At 38.7% G+C, this 21306-nt stretch overlaps 2 protein-coding genes across 10 annotated transcripts in view; one reads left to right on the top strand and one right to left on the bottom strand.

The window, feature by feature from the left end:
* AFG2A (AFG2 AAA ATPase homolog A) overlaps positions 1-7126 on the bottom strand; it is a 331389-nt gene extending 324263 nt beyond the window's left edge. Inside the window, exons 1-2 of one of the 4 annotated variants that reach the window (XM_057546786.1) lie at positions 7009-7126; positions 398-519 (exon numbers count right to left, since the gene is read on the bottom strand). In XM_057546786.1, the coding sequence (XP_057402769.1) occupies positions 398-463 (66 nt within the window). In that variant the 5' untranslated portion in view covers positions 464-519; positions 7009-7126. Of the gene's footprint in view, positions 1-397; positions 520-6360; positions 6662-7008 lie in introns of those variants that run through there. The other 3 variants (XM_057546785.1, XM_007172386.2, XM_007172385.2) reach the window with 3 other exon arrangements.
* The window catches only part of NUDT6 (nudix hydrolase 6), a 35534-nt gene continuing 21305 nt past the window's right edge, over positions 7078-21306 (top strand). Inside the window, exons 1-3 of one of the 6 annotated variants that reach the window (XM_007172388.3) lie at positions 7078-7315; positions 11343-11546; positions 15880-15935. In XM_007172388.3, the coding sequence (XP_007172450.1) occupies positions 7078-7315; positions 11343-11546; positions 15880-15935 (498 nt within the window). The other 5 variants (XM_007172389.2, XM_007172390.3, XM_057546790.1 and 2 more) reach the window with 5 other exon arrangements.

Raw genomic sequence — 21306 nt, 5'->3', positions numbered from 1 at the left:
GAGTCAGAGGAAGAAACCTAAGCTGCCAAAAATGACCCAGGAAAGGTTCTGGACTTAAGAGTCTCAGGTATGATGAATGGCAGCCAGGACAAACGGAGGGTAATCAAATATTTACGTACAAAACAGATGACCCAAAATAACATTTCTGTGAAGAAATACAACTAACAGACTGGGAGAAATAGGGCTGGTAGTGTGTCACTACCTCTGGAGGAAAGGCTTCTTTCTACATCATGACACTTAGGGCCTACAACTCCCAGGGTATAAAAGGAAGGAAAAGTTTATATAGATGTGAGGGTCTTGTAAGATATAGCTTTTCAATTATTACTGCTTGTGTTGAAAATTAAAATCAAAAACATCTGAAATATTTCTAAAGTAAGGAAATGAAAAGGACTCTCACCTCTTGCTTTCCATCCAAACTGGTAAGCAACACTGGTCGACCAATACATATGTTTGCAGACTTCATGGTGTTGAGTCCAAGTTGAACAAGGGAATTCTGGAATGCTTTAGGAACTTTGTTGTCTACCAAGAAGGAAAAGAAAATTATTTTTGCACTATTTGTAACTGGAGTTAAAGCATGCTTTCTTTTGGAGTAAATAAAAATCCTTTATCCACATGACCATATGAATGTACTTACCAAACCCTGGAGAAACTACTGTCCCAACCCTCCTTATTTTAGCAATCAGACTTAAAACCAAACCTTTGTGAGGGTCCACTGACAATATGACTGCTAACTAAAAAAGGATGTTTTATGGGGTAGGTATTGGTTTTCATTATTTAAAAAAAAAAAATCTCTAATTTCATCACTAACTGAACATACTTGCAGTAGGGCTTTTCATACTTGCATTCTGAACCTTTCATATTACAGACTCTAAGTTGAGCTGGTTACTAGTACTCAAAGGCTTGAACTGGGGAAATGACACATCATCTGGCTCTAGAGGATTAAGTTATGTTTCCACTTCTCACCCACAGGATAGCAACCAGACATTTTTCCTTTCTATTCCCAGGAACACATGGATAACAATAACACAGGTCTTATTCCTGAGGCGAACACACACCGACTCAAATGACCATTAGAGCTTTCAACTTTTGGCCAAAGAAGGGGCCCAGAATTCAGTCCAGTTTCAAAACCTCTGAAAACGATGTGCGAACATCTCCACCCCTGCCCACACACTCCCTCAAGCTCCACATTTGGTTAGCTGTCCCTCCTCTGATGCTCCCAGCACCCTATGTTGCCAGATACTAGCACTCATCACAATATTCATTTATTTTACAATCTGACTTTCCTTTAACAATATACTGCTTTGTAACAGGAAATGGGTCATATTCATCTTTGTAACTCCAACGCCTAGGAGTGCATCAAATATAGCAGATGCATAACAAATATGCATGAAATGAATGAATGTAGATGAGTATACAATATTTTTCTTTTCAGCACAAAATCCACATAACACTTATGATGCCTGTCACATAAACTTTATTATAAAACTTACAGTCACATATATCATAATCACAGAGCTCTGACTACTATTAGTGTTCTTTCATAATCAGAAAAACAGATCTTTTGTAATTAAAAAGGAACTAAGTCAACAAAAGGAAAAGCATGAGGTATGTCTGATTTACATCATTCTCTGCCACTGCGAAGTAACTTCCCAACACATTTATTTTCCCTCTGTCATCAGATGAACAAATCTAGAAAAACAAAGCATCTCCCAGGGCTAAGATTAACAGGACTGAGCATAAAATAAGCATTTTTTAAAACATGACAGGCTGAAAAGAAATTCAACTTTCCTATGAGCACCAGGTCTCTTACACAGTTTACCCATCAATAAGAGCAAAGCGTCCTGTTTGATAACCTCATAATGTTCAGTTTCTGCCACTTCTTTCTTCCTAATAAAGGAAACCTCAATGAATTACCCTTCCCTCTTGATAATTACCTTGAGGGGGGTACTCAGTCCCTGACAAGATTCTAAGTTTTCTTCCTCTCTTCCCTCCATCCTATCCTGCACCAAGATTTGAAACATCACACTCTTCTCTAAATACCTCCATTTCCTCCCTATCAGCAATGGAGATCACGTTCAAATTCCCATCCACTGGCTTTATTCCTAATACATTTCCATTGTATTCTCTGCTTACAGCATCCAAATCTACGTAAGCTATCCCCCACACAATTCCCTTCACCAGTCCTCATTCCTTCAATACTTTAAAAATATATCTCTACATCTACTTCCTATTAATTAACTTCACACTTACTGAGCACCTTATGTGTCAGATTAACTAATGAGATAGTAAAGGTAATTTCAAACAACCACCCACCCTTCATTTGTTCATTCAGCAAATATTTACCATGTGCCCACTATATGGCAGGATACTACACTAGGCACTGGGGAAATAAGGTGAACAAAAGCAGACACAGTCCTTGGCCTCATGGAGTTTATAACTTAATAGAAAGAGTTATTAAACAATCACTAAATAACTGTACAATTCTAAACTAAGATTAATGCAATGAAAGAAAAACTAAGAGTGCTAAGAGAGACTATAATGCAGGATCAGATCTAATTTGGAAGAATCAGAGAATGCTTCTCCAAGAATATTTAAATTCAGGTCTGAAGGAAGAGTAAAATTAACTAAATGAAGAGTGGGGGGGAAAAGACAATTCTCAGCAAAAAGAAGAGCTTGTACAGAGATCGTTGACAAAAGACAGCATTGGGCATCTGAGGGGAAAAGTACAGGCAAAGTGGTGGGAAACAAGGAGCCACATAAGGAAGGTCAAGACCACCCAGGGCAGTGGGCTTTATCAAGCTCCTGGTCTTTAATCTGACAGTAATTGGAGGCCAGTTAGTGGTGAAAAGCAGGGTCGTGACAGGATTTTTATTTTAAAAGATCATTCTGTCTGCAGAGTGGAAAAGGAATTGGAGGGGAGCAGCTAGTGTAGTAGTCCAGGTGAGAGAGGATGGTGTCTGAGATTAAGGTTGAAGCAGTGGGAAGGGAGCGCAGAAGTGGAACGTGGGAAATACTTAGTTAGTAAACAGGACTTGGTGGTGGACTGGATAATGTGAGATGTAAGAGAGCAGTGTCATGAAGGAATCTTAGATTTCTGAATTTTACAATGAGAAAGACTGAACAGAGCTCACTTGTTTTGTTGGAGGAAATATGACTTCAGGAAGTCAGTCCTGAAGTATCTTTGAAAAGTCCAAAAGAAGAGGTATAGCACAGTGCTATATTCAAAGTATGGACCACAAATTAAGAAAACAATCCCATTTACAACTGCATCGAATAAATTTAACCAAGGGGGTGAAAGACTTGTACGTGGAAAACTATAAGACTCTGATGAAAGAAACTGAAGACACAAATAAATGAAAAGATATACTGTACTCACAGATTGGAAGAATCAATATTGTTCAAATGTCTATACTACTACCTAAAGCAATCTACAGATTCAATGCAATCCCTATCAAAATACTAATGGCATTTTCCACAGAACTAGAACTAATGATCCTAAAATCCGTATGGAACTGGAATAGCCACAGCAATCTTGAGAAAGAACAAAGCTGAAGGTAGCATGCGCCCTGATTTCAAACTATACTGCAAAGTTATAGTAATCAAAAAAGTATGGTACTGGCACAAAAACAGACACATAGATCAATGGAACAGAATAGAGAGCTCAGAAATGAACCACACCTATAGGGGAAATTAATCGACGACAAAAGAGGCAAGAATATATAATGGGCAAAAGAGAGCCTCTTCAATAAATGGTGTTGGGAAAACTGGACAGTTCCATGCAAAAGAATCAAACTGGATCACTTTCTTACACCATGTACAAAATAAACTCAAAATGGATTAAAGATTTTAAATATAAGACCTGAAACCATAAAACTCCTAGAAGAAAATATATACAGAAAACTCTTTGAAGTTGGTCTTAGCAGTATTTTTTGGATCTGTCTTCTGAGGCAAGGGCAACAAAAGCAAAAATAAATAAATGAGACTACATGAAACTAAAAAGCTTTTGCACAATGAAGGAAACCATCAACGAAACAAAAAGACAGCCTACTGAATGAAAGAAGATATCTGCAAATGATATATCCAATAAGAGGTTAATATCCAAAACACATAAATAACTTTTACACATATATATTACAATGAAATATTACTCAGCCATAAAAAAGAATGAAATCTTCCCATTTGCAACCACATGGATGGATCTAGAGGGTATTATGCCAAGTGAAATAAGTCAGAGAAAGATCAATATCAGATGATTTCACTTATGTGTGGAAACTAAAAAACAAAACAAACAGAAACACTCATAGATACATAGATACAAAGAACAAAGGGATATTTGCTAGATGGGAGGAGGGTGGGGGGGCTGGGCAAACAGGGGAAGGCGATTAAGAGGTACAAACTTCCAGTTATAAAGTAAATAAGTCACAGAGAAGTAATGTACAGCATAAGGAATATAGTCAATACTGAAATAACTTTGGATGGTGACAGACGGTTGGTTACTAGACTTTACCAAGGTGATCATTTCCTAATGTATTTAAAAGTGAATCACTATGACTTACACCTGAAACTAATACTGTTCGTCAACTATATTTCAATTAAAAAAAAAAAAAAGTGTGGTCCACAAACTATCTGATACTGTTCATGATGAGGTAAGTACAAAAAATGAGAATATGCATTTAGAAGCTTTTATTGCAATTTGACAGAGTAATTTTGCATCTGTTGAATCTAATAAAAATTTCTCTTTTTTAACTTATTTTTCCAATAATTTACTTTTATCATATTTTACAACAGCGCTGATCTGTGACGTGTTGTAAATTTTTAAACCTTCCCTATGGAGTTTGAGAAGCATTGATCTAGAAGACAATTAAATCAAGACTCAGAACAATCTAAATTACAAATACAAATCTGAAAATAATAAGGGTAAACGTGAAGGAAACGCTGGGCATTGGATGAACTTGCCAAAGAAAGAAGATTTATAGAGAGAAAAAGAGGGTTTAGGACTAAGAATTAAGGAACTTCTACATTTGATGGTTAGGTGGAAGAGGGCGAGCCTGCAGAGGGAACTGATGAAGTACCAACCAAAGGAGGGAGAAAAACTAGGAGATTTTGATGACACATAAGTCAAGAAATAAAGTGTTTCAAGAAGATGGAAATGGCTGACAATACCAAAAGCTGCTGAGGGGTCAAGTAAAGTAAGTAATGAAAAACCATCCATTGGATTTACCAACGTGGAGATCATCAGTGACCAGGGCACAGGCAGTTTCCATGGAATAATGAGGTGGATGTCAAATAGGAATAGGCTATGGAGTAAGTGAGAGATGAGGAGGCAGGGACCCCTCCTTTTAAGAAGTCTTGCAGTGGAGGGTGGTGATAAGTGTGGAGCTTTTGTTTAAAGATGAAAGAGAAATCAATAGGTTTCAATGTCAATGGGAAGGATCCAGTCGAAAAAGAGACTGAATATGCACAACAGAACAAGTTGTCCTCCGATCCCCAAAAAAGCCTGAAAATACTATGTTAACTGGAAGATTGTCTTTAGGGTCTGCACTAGACACAAATAAAAATCTTGCCACTAGGTTAATCTGATCCCTTTTTCAAAGCTACAAAACATCACGCCTGCTAAAAGCTTTACCAACTCAATGCTTTTCACTTAAATCCGTTCTCCCAAGTCAAGGTTGCTGTGATCTAGGTCCATGGCTTTAGGGTCAAATGCATCTGGACTCAAAAAAAGCCTCTGCCATTTAGTTAGGATCTGTGTAACCTGGGGGGAAGGAGGGGGTGGAATCGCGTTAACTTTTCTTCCTCTGTAAAATGAACATAATAATACAGAACCCATCTCCCAAAGCTCTGCGCAGAATAAATGAGATACATACGTAAAATACCCAAGCTCCTGCTAGCACCCGTGCGCACTTTACAGCTGTTTAATTAAATACCACAACCCGCGTAGTAGGAAAAAAGCCACCTTTCAGTTTTAAAGGCACATTAACGTCTCTTAGGAAGGACGTACCGACAGCGGTACTGAACTGGGCTTTCAGTTTTTTAGTATAGGTATACTGTTCTCGCTAGAGACGAGCGACTTCGCAGTTAAATACGCCGTTAATCTTAAATAAGGCAAAGCCGTTTCAAGCTCAACTTAGAAATTCAAAGCAAATTACAAAAGAGCTTGACTTAGCCACTAAGTCATTTCTGCCCAACTTCTCTAGTGCAAGCGCGGCTTCGAGTGTCTTACATACTTCTGTGCCTCTCGCACACCTCTGCCTCACCCAACTTTTTAAAAACCTTTACACCTCAAGGCATAATCGCTAGGTTTTCGTCCTCTCAGGCGGCGCCCCCTCGGCCTCGGGTCTCCCTCTCAAAACTCTTTACCCTTTTCTAAGAAGTTGATCACCACCAGAGTCCCGGCCGCCACGGCAGAAGCTGTGGCCTCCGCAGAAAAGGAAGCAGCGGAGGCCGAGGGCGAACCATTCCCGGCGCTTTGGTTCAGCCGTTTTCTGTTCTTCTTGGACGACATGATCGGAAGGCAGCCCGAGAGAAGCAGCGGCAAAGCCGGCTCAACGTGCGCGCTTCGCTGAGAGAAAAACTTCCGGGGCAGAAACCAACGAGGCTCCGTCCCGCGCCGTAATCCCCTGAGTGGAGCGCAGCAAGAGCGGGAGAACAGCGTCTTCAGAATCCGCTGTCGTCGAAGAGGTGGAAGACGTTCTCACTTTCGCCAAAGAAGACGGATTAGGTGGACGGAACCCTCATTTAGATTGTAAATTCCTGAAAAACAGGACTTTTTCGTATCTCCGCCTCCTTCCCTATACCTGAACAAAATGTCTGTTGAATTGAACTGAGGTGGGGGTGGGGGGAACAGGGGAGGGAGGGGGAGTGGTGGGAAAGTTTCTGTCGCGTTCCTTGAGCCGGGCAAATTCTTGAGAGGAGCCGGTCGACCGGACTTCGCCGTCTCCTCTACCTAGCGCTGCAGACCCCTGTTCAACTCTGAGAATGGGTGGGTGGCACTCTTCTAAAACTTACGGTAGCGCCGTCACTCACTGGCGGCGTGACTTGGGAGCGTCCGCTTGGGCCACGAGTGCCGGCGCGGAGATGCCGCAGCTACCGAGAGGGGGCTGCTGGCGTGCGGTGATAGCGCGGGCCCGCAGCGCAGTGCTCTTTGCAGGGCCCCGCGGGGCTTCGGGCGGCCCGGGTTGCACTCGGGACGCCCCTTCCGGAGCCGGCGAGCTGCGGGGCGAGCTTGATAGATTCGGGGGCGTCTCCGTGCGCCTGGCGCGGCTGGACGCAGTGCACCGCCTGGACCCGGTCGCCTTCCAGAGGGCCTTGCAGGGCAAGTGCGCCTGGTCAGAGGCTCCCTTGCCTTTCTAAGGAAGTAACCGCGGCCCCCACCCCCGAGTCGCGCCTGAGGGAAGGAAAGAGGGCGTGCGTGACCCGCAGCCGTTTTCTGCCTTTCATTCTTGTGCCCTTGGCTGGGAGGTCTCTGAGGCGGTTGGGTGAAATGGTGACGAGCTCAGACTTTGGGATCGGCAGCCCTTGTTTCTGGTCCTCTTTCTAGTGTGTGACCTTGGGCAAGTTCTGTAAACCACCGTTTTCTCACCCGTAAAACCAGGTAATAGGAGCTCATGGAATGGCTGAGAGATAAATTGCATAATGCATACGAAGTGCCTCGCACGGTATCTGCCACGTATTTAACGCTCGGTAAATGTTGATACTATTAGGCTATCGTTTACTATCACTTACCGACCCTTCGTTTCGCCGGACACTTTGCCCAGGGCAGAACCAGAGCACTTTCTAGTACACGTGGTGGACAGTGAGTGGGCCAGAGAGGTTCTGAGTGGTCGTATTTGTGCACAAGTTGGGTCAGGAGCTGTGGCGCCGAGAACTAGAGTTTGCTTTTCGTTAGTAACAAGCCTTTTGTGATTCACCGGGGAGATTGGTGAGTGGTTTCAGTCTCCAGTGGGAAAACTCGCCACTCTCTTTGAACCTTGAGTCCAGTGATAAGAAAGATAGCTTGGATGGAGGAACCTTCACTTTGAGAGCCCGTGATTTGGCGGAGCAGCCTGTTTTTCACACTGCCCCTGAGGGTCCTTATAATCAACTTGATTACAGCATGGAAACTCATCCTCTCACGCTAAGAGGAAACTGAAAGTAATCTTTGTCCTATGGAGCAATATGGCAAGTGAGCATCTATGGAAATATAACTGAGCTAGTCGTTTTCATCTTCAACCATCCTCAGTTCTAAACTGTTTACCTCTTCACCTTGTTTTCTCTCCTTGGGAACAGCTGCTAACTACAACAGTGTTAACAGTAGAATCAGATGTTCATCCTCTAATATGTGCACGTATGTGTGGGTAGACACAGGTATTTATTGTACACACTTGTTACTTGTCAGTGATTAAAGCACTACCTCAGTCAGGAAGGCAAAGCAGAAAGTGGATTGGATTTGGAGTCACACATTCAGGTTTCAAGTCCCAGGTTCTGCCACGTGCTTAACCAGGCATTAGGAAAATCACCACTGAAAATATTTGCCTCTTAGGTTGATCACGTGAATAATGCCCACTCTAACTACTTTACTGGATAGATGTGGTAATCAGAGATAAATTACATGAAACTAATTTATAAACTCTGAAGTACCATATACTTTTATATCTTTTTAATAAATTCTTTTGTACTTACTAAGTGCTAGACACTGTTTTAAGAACTTCAAAAGTATTGATTCATTTAATCCTCATAACCTGTGAGGTAGGTACTATTATTATCCCCATTTCAAAGATGTTGGTACTGAGAGACAGATTAACTTCCCCTGTCTCTAGAATTTGTTCTTGGCTGCACTATAAGAGCTATTGCTGGTTTTTTTGTTATTGAGTCGAACAAAAGTGAATGGTATTGCCTATAAAAAGAATCTTAAAATAATCTGAGAAGAAAGCCTGGTAGGAAGTCTAAATGTATTCTTTCTTTTCAAGTAAATAGAACTGATTGTCTATAATGTATTAGCAATAGTTGTTTTGCACCTTTACACGTGAAGTCTATTCTTTTACTGTTCCCGTTATTGATAACTAAAGTTAGATGGATGAAGAGGTAATATGTTGCTAAGCTTCACATATTTCTGCATCAGTGGGGAAGTAACACTGGTTCTGGTTCTTGCTATGCTACTCACTAGCTGTGTGACTTTAGACAAGCCAGTCATTTAATAGGAATTGAGCCCCAGTGCATAATCTCATGTTAACCTGGAGGATTGCAAATGCACAAAATATTAATTAGGATTAGAAAAATAGACAGCAACAGATGTCATCAGGCAACGTGTAATAAGTTCTAGTAAATCTACTAGAAAGTAGTGCTTAGGTTCACATTTGGAAAGCACGTGAGGAAAGCTTATTGTCAAAGAGGTGGTATGTGAGCTCACTTTGAGGGATGGATCTGAGCTGAGGGATGAGGGAAAGAGGAGGAAGAAGCATTAAAGTTTATTAGTGAAAAAGAGAAAAAAGAAAACATTTTAAAAAGGATTCTTAGGCTTTGAGCATTGGAGCCAGAAAAATGCCTGTAAGCAAAACTAAGGTGGCTGGTGTAGGAATCAGTTGTGAATATAGGTGTGAAGTTTGAGGCGGCAGCCTTCAGAAGATGAGAGCAGCTGAAGAGCAGAAAAGTTCAGTGTTCAGTGAGGTCAGGACTAGGCAGCTGCCCTTGTACAGTTGTTAGCTGAAGCAGTAGCAGTGGACAGATTCTCCAAGCCAGAGTGTAAAGATAAAAAATAGGAAACAAGTGACTCTCCTTGTAGAACTTCAGCTTTTTCGTTTGATTGGAATGATTGGGAAGGAGGACACGGGAACTTTCTGGGGTGATAGAAATGTTCTATAATCTTGAGTGTGGGTGGCACAGATGTATGCATAGGTCAAAACTCATCAAATGTTCACTTAAGGTTTGTGCATTTCCCTTTATGTAATTCTATGTCAGTTTTTAAAAAGATGTAATCAGAGAAGGATTGATGTGAGAAGGATCTGAAGGGGCGCCACAGCCCCAAATCAAAACGTCCGTTAAATTAAGGCTCCCACATTGTCTGTCACTGTGTTCGGCACCCTGACTTCGAAAAGGTAGAGAAAGATGGTCCTTAACCAGGAGATGCTTACTGCGGAGGCCATAGAAGAGGAGGGAAAGGAATCTAACCATTAAATAAATAATCAAGTCTTTCCCCCTCTCTCCACACACACTTTACAGGATTATTGTAAAGATCGCGATGGTGGATGGAGAAAGTGATCTGAAAAGTTTTTTTAAAACTGTGGAAGTATTCATTTCTTCACCTATAAATTAGGGGTGATGAAACCTGCCTTTCATGTTGTGAGAACTTAAACAGTGTATCTGAAATGTCTGGAATTTAGTAAGGGCCATATAAATGATAGCATGTTTTTTCCCCTGGCTCAATCTCAGGTAATAAAGTAAGAGAATTTAAAGTCAAAGACCGAAAATCTATTTTAATGTTTGTCATGGTATAATTTGTAATAAAAGAAAGTTAGAAACAATCTAAATGTCCAAAAGTAGGAGGTCAGTTAAGTAGTTTATGGTATACCTATATGAGGAAAATTACACAGTCATTAAAAATGTGTGTTCATTAAAGAATTTTAATGGCATAGCAAAACGTTTATAATATGTAGTAAAAAAAAGTTGTAAATTATATATGGTATGTCAATTCCAAAATTATATTCATGCAAAAAATGTCGATTTTAAATTTATCTGTGTGCTAATGTGAAGTTTTGATTTCTTCATTGTACTTTATTTTGAAAATTTTCTAGAACTACCATATATTATTTAACAACAGTTATATTTTTCACCTTGAAATGTATAAACCAAAAATATATATATGTGTATATATATATACACACACACACATATATACATGAGAGGACTTTTAAAGGAAGAGTAAATAAAAGCCCATAATAGTCATTTATAAAGATGAAAACCAAGATTGCTAAAAGGAACAACAATGAAACGGTGTTTTATTTAAATCAGTTTATTTGTTCATTGTAATACAATTATTGAGCACCAATTATGTGCGAGGTATTGTGTCAGGTGATATATAAAGATCATCACTATATTGACTTTATTTTCAAGGAATTCAGTCTGGTGGAAAAATCATATATAATTATAATAAAACATGGTAGTTTACGTGCTGCTGACGTATGTGAACAGTACATTTTGCGATTCCCCCGGGCCGCCCACCCCCCGCCCCCAAAGAGAGCTAACTAGTAAGGGAAGTGGAGCTTAAACTTGGCTTCCTGGAGGAGGTGACACCCAGTAATGAGTTTTACTTTATTCCACTCCTCTCACTGTTAAATATTTACAGATGTTTATCTTCTGCGTTTTAGCTGCAATACAGAAATGGAGATCCGAAGGTAGAGTAGCAGTATGGCTGCACATTCCCATCCTCCAAAGTCGATTCATTGCCCCTGCCGCTTCCCTGGGCTTCTGCTTTCACCACGCAGAATCGGACTCATCCACGCTGACTCTGTGGCTGGGAGAGGGGCCCAGCAGATTACCAGGATATGCTACACATCAAGTGGGAGTTGCAGGTCTGTTTCAAACTAATGTTAATCACAATTAACTTTTTAAAGGTTCACCCAGTTTCTTCTTGCAGATGAGCCAGTAGTTGGTTCATGTGGAATGAATAAGTTGATTAAATGATTGTCCTCCTTGGAACTGCAGCTAGTATTGATACTTTAAATAGATGAAGTTTGCCTTACGAATCAGCAGAGGGCAGCACAGAGAACAAGCAAGTTTAGTTTTCCAAAGGATATGTTTGAACATGTTTTACAGGAATATGTGAACTTCACTACTGAAATAGTAACAATGAATTGGGATCAGGGAATAGGTTCATTTCATTATGGTAAAACATATTAGTACTAATTATGTGATTTAGTAAAATAAAAGATAACTTTTAAGTTGAATTTAAGGCAAAGCAAACCAGTTTTTCAGTGATTTGAACATTACTTCTTAGAGACATTTACATTAAGTCATTGTGCCAAACAGTTGTTTTAAAATAGCATAATTTAAATACAGAATTTTGAAGTCACTGGTTACCTTCAGAGACAGTCTTGAGAGAAGACTTGCTTTAGGTGAAGACAGGAGTTCTCACGTTGTAGAGAGTGCATCAGAATCACCCGGAGGGCTTGTTAAAACAGATTGCTGGGCCCCAGCCCCAAGAGTTTCTAATTCAGTTGGTCTTGGGTGGGGCCTGAGAATTGCTTTTTCTAATAAGTGCTCTGCTGCTACAGCTCTAGTGTTGATGCTGGTCCTAGGACTACCCTTTGAGAACCAGGGTTAAGAAAACTAGATTTCCAAAAAAACAAAAATAGGAAAGACTCCTTATGATTTACTATGAATTAAAGCAGTAATATGTATTATTAGTAATTTATTAATAATAGTATTATTTGCCTTTATATAATTTACAAGAGTTTTTAAAGGTAGTTTGCATCTTTGAAGTCTTTTAAAGGAGTTGTTCAAGGATTTCTAATGTTTTCTCTGTCCACGGTCTCACTCCCCTCTAGCAAGTAGAGGCAATTCAGCAACTTCCCATTCAGCTCTACTTCAAAAGACCACTTGAAAATTTGATGGCAGCCTCACACTTCGTGGGAAAGACATAGAGATAATTATCAATTCATTGGTACAGACTTGCAAAGCAGAGTTTCCAGTTAGTACTACAGAATTGGTAATATATGCGTAAAGAGTATCCTATGAAGAACTTGTTTATAACCAAGTACAGTGTGGTATATTAGAGTTAAGATATGCCACAGGAGTTCAGGGAATGAGAGGTCGGAAACTTGATGAGAGTCTTGAAGGCCAGCTAGGATTTGAAGTGGCTGTTGGGATCAGGAGGTGGTGTAAGGAATTCTTCTGGGAAGGTACAGAGTTTTTAGGTGAAGAGAAGATAGCTGACACTTGTTTATAAGCTGCAGAAGGCGTAGCTGGTGAAGGGAGTCACAGCCCGCCACCCCAAGTGCCCCTTTGGCATGTTGAGCATTCTGAGCTGAAGACAATTGAGAAGCAGCAGGAGGGGCTCTCTGCCTGCCCCGTTCTGCCTAAAGCAGGGTATAAATTTCTTCTACCACGAAGAGGAGAACATTCTTGTCACCGGAGCCGGGGAGTTGGCACAGAGATGAATCTGTGCAAACCTCGTGAAAACAGCCATTATATTCTGTTAGTTCCCCATATAGTTTCTAGTCACTTTTTCACAGTTTACCTTCCTTAGCCCACACCCCTTTTCCTCTTGTCTTCTCATTTCTGCACAATTTATCCCTCTTTCTTAAAATGGAACATAAGCCCCTGGGTCTAACACTTTGGGGGGATCTTCACTTCTTTCTATGAAGTTCTCCACCCCTACTCAGGCCATGTAAAATTATTAACATCAAATAAAATTTATATACTTCTTATCCATTTATCTGTACTTTGTCAGTTCAACTCACAGGTCCCAGACCCAGAACCTAACTGGGTAGAGGAAAAAAATCTTTCCTCCCCTACACTGGAATGGAGTGAGCTATGGCTCTCTTTCTGTTCTTCAGGCAGCGAGCTTTTATCTGCCTCAGAGCCTTTAAACCTACTGGCTCCTCTTCCTGCAGTGCTCTTCCCCAGGGCTTTGTTTATCGAGCTCTTTAGAGCTGAAACATCTCAGAAAAGCTCCTGACCTTACTGCATAAATTAGAGTGTTCCCACCTGCCAGTCCCATCATCCTTTGTCCCTTTATCCTCTGTTTTTCTTTATAGTACTTATCACAGTCTGAAGTTGTGTCATATACTTAATGGACCCCACAATAAACTCCACAAAGGCAGGTATTTTATCTGTCTTGTTTACCATTTTATCCTCAGGCTAAACACAGTGTCTGGTATAAAGTAGGTGCTCAATAAATATTTCTCAAATGAATGGTTGGGTAGATCTTCAGTTGGCAATGTCAGCCCTCTGAAAAGGCAGTTGTAGTGTGGTGAAGGGGCAGTGTCGCACAGTGAGAAGAATACCTGCTTGGGACCCAGACAGGACGTCAGTTTTAGGGCTGTGTGAACTTGGGCACTCAAAATTATACCACTCACAGGATTATTATGAGGAATAGCTGAGATAATGCACCTAAGGCACTTAGTACAGTACCTGACTAATCATAATATAATAATAACCTCTATTTAATCCCTGATCTCTTTGGGTTTATTTAACTTTTATGTTGTGACCAACAGGGGTCGCTCACATTGTGTTTAGCAGTGCTGATTTTGGCTCATGTTGATAGTGAATTAGGAAAAAGTTCAATTTGAACAATCACAAATTATTAAAATTTAAGAGTAGGTTTTCTTGGCATTCCATCCCTTGTAAAGTCCAATTAAATTACAGTTTATATTTTCTAATAGAATCTAACATTAAATTATATCTCACTTTGTGGTTTTCCTTCTTGGCTTTGAAATACTAAAATGTGGTGTTTTAATTTCAGAGAACATTGTTCTTCCTTGTGTTGCATGTATCTATTCCCTACTATATTTTACCTTTACATAGTACTTATCACCTTCTCATGTTCTATGTAATTAATTTTTTATTTATTTGTCACCTCCTCAAACACACACCAGAACACGAACCCCAATAACAATGGGGAATTTTGTTTTGTTCACCACTATATCCCTAGCAGCTAGAAAAGTACCTGACACATAATAGGATCTCAATTAATATGCTATACATAGAACCTATATGTATTGTATATAGGAGCTCAGTTAATATTAAAAGAATGGATGAATAAGTGGAAAATATGTTTTTAACTGTATCTTCCCACATTATGTAAATACAGATAATTTTAAAATTATAGCATTTAAAGGAACCTAATACAAATCATTAGTGTCATTTGTATTTTTGACCTAGGATTACCCAAAGAGAGAAAAAAACTTATTTTTGAGTCCCTAACATCTAGTAAAATGCCTAGTACACTGGGCAATGTATATGATGAATGAATAAATGAAAGCAATGGACTAGAACTTAAATATAAATATTCCAAAGCAATATATTGGTAAGTTATAACATTGTGTACATAACATGGTAAAGAAATTTAAGTGCTTTAAGGAGGAGGTCCTGAACTGAATATTGAGATATTTGAGATATGGATCATCAGGGAGCACAACCCATGTTTATACATAGTGATTCAAGGAATAAAAATGAGAATGGAAAAGTCAATTCATTGATTCAATAAATCTTTTTAGGCATTTAAAATTGGACACTAATAGATGATCTCATTTGCAAAACAGAAATAGAGACACAGACATAGAGAACAAACATATAGACACCAAAGGAGGAAGCGGGGGGTGGGGGGTGGGATGAATTGGGAGATTGGGACTGACACATATACACTATTGATACTAGCATAAAAATAGATAACTAATGAGAACCTACTGTATAACACAGGGAACTCTACTCAGTGCTCTGTGGTGACCTAAATGGGAAGGAAATCCAAAAAAAGGGGATATATGTATACATATAGCTGATTCATTTTGCTGTACAGTAGAAACTAACACAACATTGTAAAGCAACTACAATAAAACTTAATTTTAAAAAAATAAAATTGGACGCTAAAGTAAATGCTAAAAAAGGATAGATTAATTTATTTATACCGTCAGGAATAGATGATCTAGAGAAGGAGATGCAAATGATTATCCTACGAGTTAGCATATGCTAGAACCGTCACTGGTACTCTAAGTTGTTAAAATAACCTAGATAACTGAGCAACTGATTTCTTGCTGGAGAAATTTACAACTCTTCATGAATGAGGTGGTTATTTGAACTAGGCCTTCAGGGATGGGTAGGATTTTGATGACCACAGGTAATAGTGTGGGAGTAGTCTGAGGTGAATGAAATTCATATTTCTCAATTATCTTCCCCCCCCAACAGGAGCTGTATTTGATGAAAATACTAGAAAAATATTGGTTGTACAAGATCGAAATAAAGTAAGTTGTTTCTGCTTTATAAATTGCTTTCTAAATGTTTAGTTCTATCTAGAGAAAAAGTGTAGAAATTTTGATATGCTCAAAGAATTATAGAAAGATTGTTTTAATTTACTCTGATCAATATTTTTTTATTGACATATGCTTGATTTACAATGTTGTGGTAATTTTTGCTGTACAGCAAAGTGATTCAGTCATATATAATATATATATATATATATATATACTTTTTTTTTTTTTTTAATTTTTATTTATTTATTTAATTTTTATTTATTTATGGCTGTGTTGGGTCTTCGTTTCCGTGCGAGGGCTTTCCCTAGTTGCGGCAAGTGGGGACCACTCTTCATTGCGGTGCGCAGGCCTCTCACCATCGCGGCCTCTCCCGTTGCGGAGCACAGGCTCCAGACGCGCAGGCTCAGCAATTGTGGCTCACGGGCCCAGTCGCCCCGCGGCACGCGGGATCCTCCCAGACCAGGGCCCGAACCCGCGTCCCCTGCATTGGCAGGCAGACCCTCAACCACTGCGCCACCAGGGAAGCCCATACTTTTTTTAAATATTGTTTTCCATTATGGTTTATCATAAGATATTGAGTATAGTTCGCTATGCTATACATTAGGACCTTGTTGTTTATCCCCTGTACATATAAAGCTTACATCTGTTAACCCCAACCTCCCACTCCATCTCTCCCCCAACCCTTTCCCCCTTGGCAACCACCAGTCTGTTCTTTATGTTCATGAGTCTGTTTCTGTTTCATAGACAGGTTCATTTGTGTCATATTTTAGATTCCACATATAAGTGATATCATGTGGTATTTATCTTTCTCTTTCTGACTTACTTAGTATGATAATCCGTAATTGCATCCATGTTGCTGCAAATGGCATTATTTTGTTCTTTTTTATGGCTGAGTAGTATTCTATTGTATATATGTACCACATCTTCTTTATCCATTCATCTGTCAATGGACATTTAGGTTGTTTCCTAGTCTTGGCTGTTGTGAATAGTGGTGCTATGGTATGAGGGAGTGTTCTAATTTCATTGATTTACATGTGGCTGTCCTACTTTGCCAACATCATTTGCTGAAGAGACTGTCTTTTTCCCATTGTATATTCTTGCCTTCTTTATCAAAGATTAATTGACCGTAGGTATGTGGGTTTATTTCTGGGCTCTCTATTCTGTTCCATATTTCTGTTTTTGTGCCAATACCATGCTGTTTTGATGACTATAGCTTTGTAGTATTGTCTGAAGTCTGGCAGGGTTATACCTCCTGCTTTGTTCTTTTTCCTGAGGATTGCATTGGCAGTTCTGGGTCTTTTATGGTTCCATATGAATTTTGGGATTTTTCTGGTTCTGTGACAAATGTCATGGGTAATTTGATATGGATCGTATTAAATCTGTAGATCGCTTTGGGTAGTATGGCCATTTTAACAATATTAATTCTTCCAATCCAAGAACATGGGATATCTTAGAAAGATATTTTTAAAGTCATTTCTAAGGAGTTGTTGATCATTTGGATACTTATTTAATCCAAAAAACACTTATCCAGGCCTTAAAAATGTCAGAGTAACCTCAGTATTCCTAAGTATTATTTTATGACTCCAAAAAAATTATAAATGGCTGTATTTAATTAGGAAGACAAACTGTGTTTCTAACAAACTGTTAAGATATTATTCCACTCATTCAATATTCATTAAGCTCCTACTCTGAGCCAGGTGCTAAGAATACAAAGATTAATAAGACAATATCCCTGATGTCCTGTAGCTTACTATCCATTTGGGAGAGTAGTCATATAACAGATTGTTAACAATTAACTTTGCCTTTAAAAAGCCCCTAAAGACTTCTCCTTGGAAGTAACATTTAAACTGGGTCTTGAAGAATGAGTAGGAGATTCGAGGCAAAACAAAAACAAAGCAAAACAAAACAAAAACCAGGGTGGGGAAGGGAGGTGGGGTAGAAAATTAGAATTGCATATATAAAGGCACAGAGTTCAGAAAGGGGCTGACATGGTGTCTTAGTCCATTCACGCTGCCATAACAAAAATACCATAAGACTGGATAGCTTAAACAACAAAACATTTTTTTTTCCTAATTTTTATTTTATTTTGGAGTATAGTTGATTAACAATGTTGTGTTAGTTTTAGGTGTACAGCAAAGTGATTCAGTTATACATATACATGTATCTATTCTTTTTCAAATTCTTTTCCCATTTAAGTTATTAAAGAATATTGAGCAGAGTTCCCTGTGCTATACAGTAGGTCCCTGGTGATTATTTTATATATAGTGGTGTGTATATGTTAATCCAAAACTTCTAATTTATCCCTCCCCACCACGTTTCCCCCACCTGGCAACCACAAGTCTGCTTTCAAAGTCTGTGATTCTGTTTCTGTTTTGCAAATAAGTTCATTTGTCTCTTTTTTTTTTTTTAACATTTCACACATAAGTGACATCATATGATATTGTCTTTGTCTGACTTCATTTAGTATGATAATGTCTAGGTCCATCCATGTTGCTGCAAATGGCATTATTTCATTCTTTTTTTATGGCTGAGTAATAGTCATTGTATATATATATACCACATCTTCTTTATCTGTTCATCTGTCCCTGGAAATTTAGGTTGCTTTCATGTCTTGGTTATTGTAAATAGCGTTGCAATGAACACTGGGTTGTATGTATCTTTTCGAATCATGCTTTTCTTTGGATATATGCCCAGGAGTGGATTGCTGGATCATGTGGTAATTCTATATTTAGTTTTTTAAGGAACCTCCATAGTGTTCTCTATAGTGACCGTACCAACTTACATTTCCAGCAACAGTGTAGGAGGGTTCCCTTTTCTCCACACCCTCTCCAGCATTTATTGTTTGTAGACTTCTTGATGATGGCCATCCTGACCGGTGTGAGGTGATACCTCATTGTAGTTTTGATTTGCATTTCTCTAAAAATTAGTGATGTTGATCATCTTTTCATGTGTTTGTTGGCCATCTATCTTCTTTGGAGAACTATTTAGGTCTTCTGCCGATTTTTTCATTGGGTTGTTTGGGGTTTTTTTGATATTGAGCTGCATGAGCTGTTTGTATATTTTGGAGGTTAATCCCTTGTTGGTAGCTTCATTTGCAAATATTTTCTCCCATTCTGAGGGTTGTCTTTTCGTCTTGCTTATGGTTTCCTTTGCTATGCAAAAGCTTTTAAGTTTAATTATGTCTCATTTGTTTATTTTTTATTTTCATTACTCTAGGAGGTGGGTCAGAAAAGATCTTGCTGAGATTTATGTCAAAGAGTGTTCTGCCTATGTTTTCCTCTAAGAGTTTTATAATGTCCAGCCTTGCATTTAGGTCTTTAATACATTTTGAGTCTATTTTTGTGTATGGTGTTAGGGAGTGTTCTAATTTCGTTCTTTTACATGTAGCTCTCCAGTTTTCCCAGCACCACTTATTGAAGAGACTGTCTTTTCTCCACTGCATATTCTTGCCTCCTTTGTCATAGATTAGGTGACCATAGGTGGGTGGGTTTATCTCTGGGCTTTCTATCCTGTTCCATTGATGTATATTTCTCTTGTTGTGCCAGTACCATATTGTCTTGATTACTGTAGCTTTGTAGTATAGTCTGAAGTCAGGAAGCCTGATTCCTCTCAGCTCCGTTTTTCTTTCTAAAGATTGCTTTGGCTCTTCAGGGTCTTCTGTGTTTCATACAAATTGTAAAATTTTTTATTCTAGTTTTGTGAAAAATGCCACTGGTAATTTGATAGGGATTGCATTGAATCTGTAGATTGCTTTGGGTAGTATAGTCATTTTCACAATATTGATTCTTCCAATCTAAGAACATGGTATGTCTCTCCATCTGTTTGTGTCATCTTCCATTTCTTTCATCAACATATTACAGTTTTCAGAGTACAGGTCTTTTGCCTCAGATTTTTCTTGTTCCCTGAAATAAGCTTGTATCAGTATAAACTTCCCTCTTAGAACTGCTTTTGCTGCATCCCAAAGGTTTTGGATTGTCGTGTTTTTGTTGGTAGGTATTTTATTCTTTTTGATGTGATGGTAAATGGGATTGTTTCTTTAATTTCTCTTTCTGATCTTTCATTGTTAGTGTATAGGAATGCAAGAGATTTCTGTGTGTTAATTTTGTATCCTGCACTTTACTGAATTCATTGATGAACTCTATTAGTTTTCTGGTAGCATCTTTAGGATTTCCTATGTATAATCTCATGTCATCTGCAAACAGTGGTAGTCCTACTTCTCCAATTTGGATCCCTTTTATATCTTTCTCTTCTCTGATTGCTGTAACTAGGACTTCCAAAATTATGTTGAATAAAAATGGTGAGAGTATACATCCTTGTCTTGTTCCTGATCTTAGAGGAAATGCTTTCAGCTTTTCACCACTGAGAATGATGTTAGCTGTAGGTTTGTCATATGTAGCTTTTATTATGTTGAGGTAGGTTACCTCTGTGCCCACTTTCTTGATAGTTTTTATCATAAATCAGTGTTCAATTTTGTCAAAAGCTTTTTGTGCATCTATTGAGATGATCATAGGGTTTTTTTATTTCTATTCTTCAGTTTCTTAATGTTGTTTATCACACTGATTGACTTGCAGATATTTAAGAATCCTTGCATCCCTGGAATAAATCCCACTTGATCATGGTGTATGATTCTTCTAATGTATTGTTGGATTCAGTTTGCTAGCATTTGATTGAGGATTTTTGTGTCTATGTTCATCAGTGATATTGGCCTGTAAATTTTTTTGTGTGTGTGTGGTATCTTTGTCTGGTTTTGGCCTCATGGAATGAATTTAGGAATGTTCCTCCCTCTGCAATTTTTTGGAAGAGTTTCAGAAGGAGAGGTGTTAACTCTTCTGTATATGTTTGGTAGAATTCGCCTATGAAGCCACCTGGTCCTGGACGTTTGTTTGGTGGGGGTTTTTTAATCACAGCTTCAATTTCAGTATTTGTGATTGGTCTGTTCATATTTTCTATTTCTTCCTGGTTCAGTCTTGGGAGATTGGACCTTTCTTAGAATTTGTCCATTTTATTGGCATATAGTTGCTTTTAGTAGTCTCATATGATCTCATATATTTCTGTGGTGTCCATTGTAACTTCTCCTTTTTTATTTCTAATTTTATTGATTTGAGTTCTCTCCCTTTTTTTCTTGATGAGTCTGGCAAAAGATTTATCAGTTTTGTTTATCTTTTCACAGAGCCATCTTTTAGTTTTGATCTTTGCTGTTGTTTTCTTCATCTCTGTTTCATTTATTTCAGCTCTTATCCTTATGGTTTCTTTCCTTCAGCTAACTTGGGGTTTTGTTTGCTCGTCTTTCTCTAGTTGTTTTAGGTATAAGTTTAGGGTGTATATTTGAGATTTTTCTTGTTTCGTGAGATAAGCTTGTATC

This window comes from Balaenoptera acutorostrata, chromosome 5 (assembly GCF_949987535.1).
Source record: "Balaenoptera acutorostrata chromosome 5, mBalAcu1.1, whole genome shotgun sequence".
Classification (NCBI taxonomy): Eukaryota; Metazoa; Chordata; class Mammalia; order Artiodactyla; family Balaenopteridae; genus Balaenoptera; species Balaenoptera acutorostrata.
Note: the sequence above shows the minus strand (reverse complement) of the source record. Positions and strands in the feature narration are given on the sequence as shown.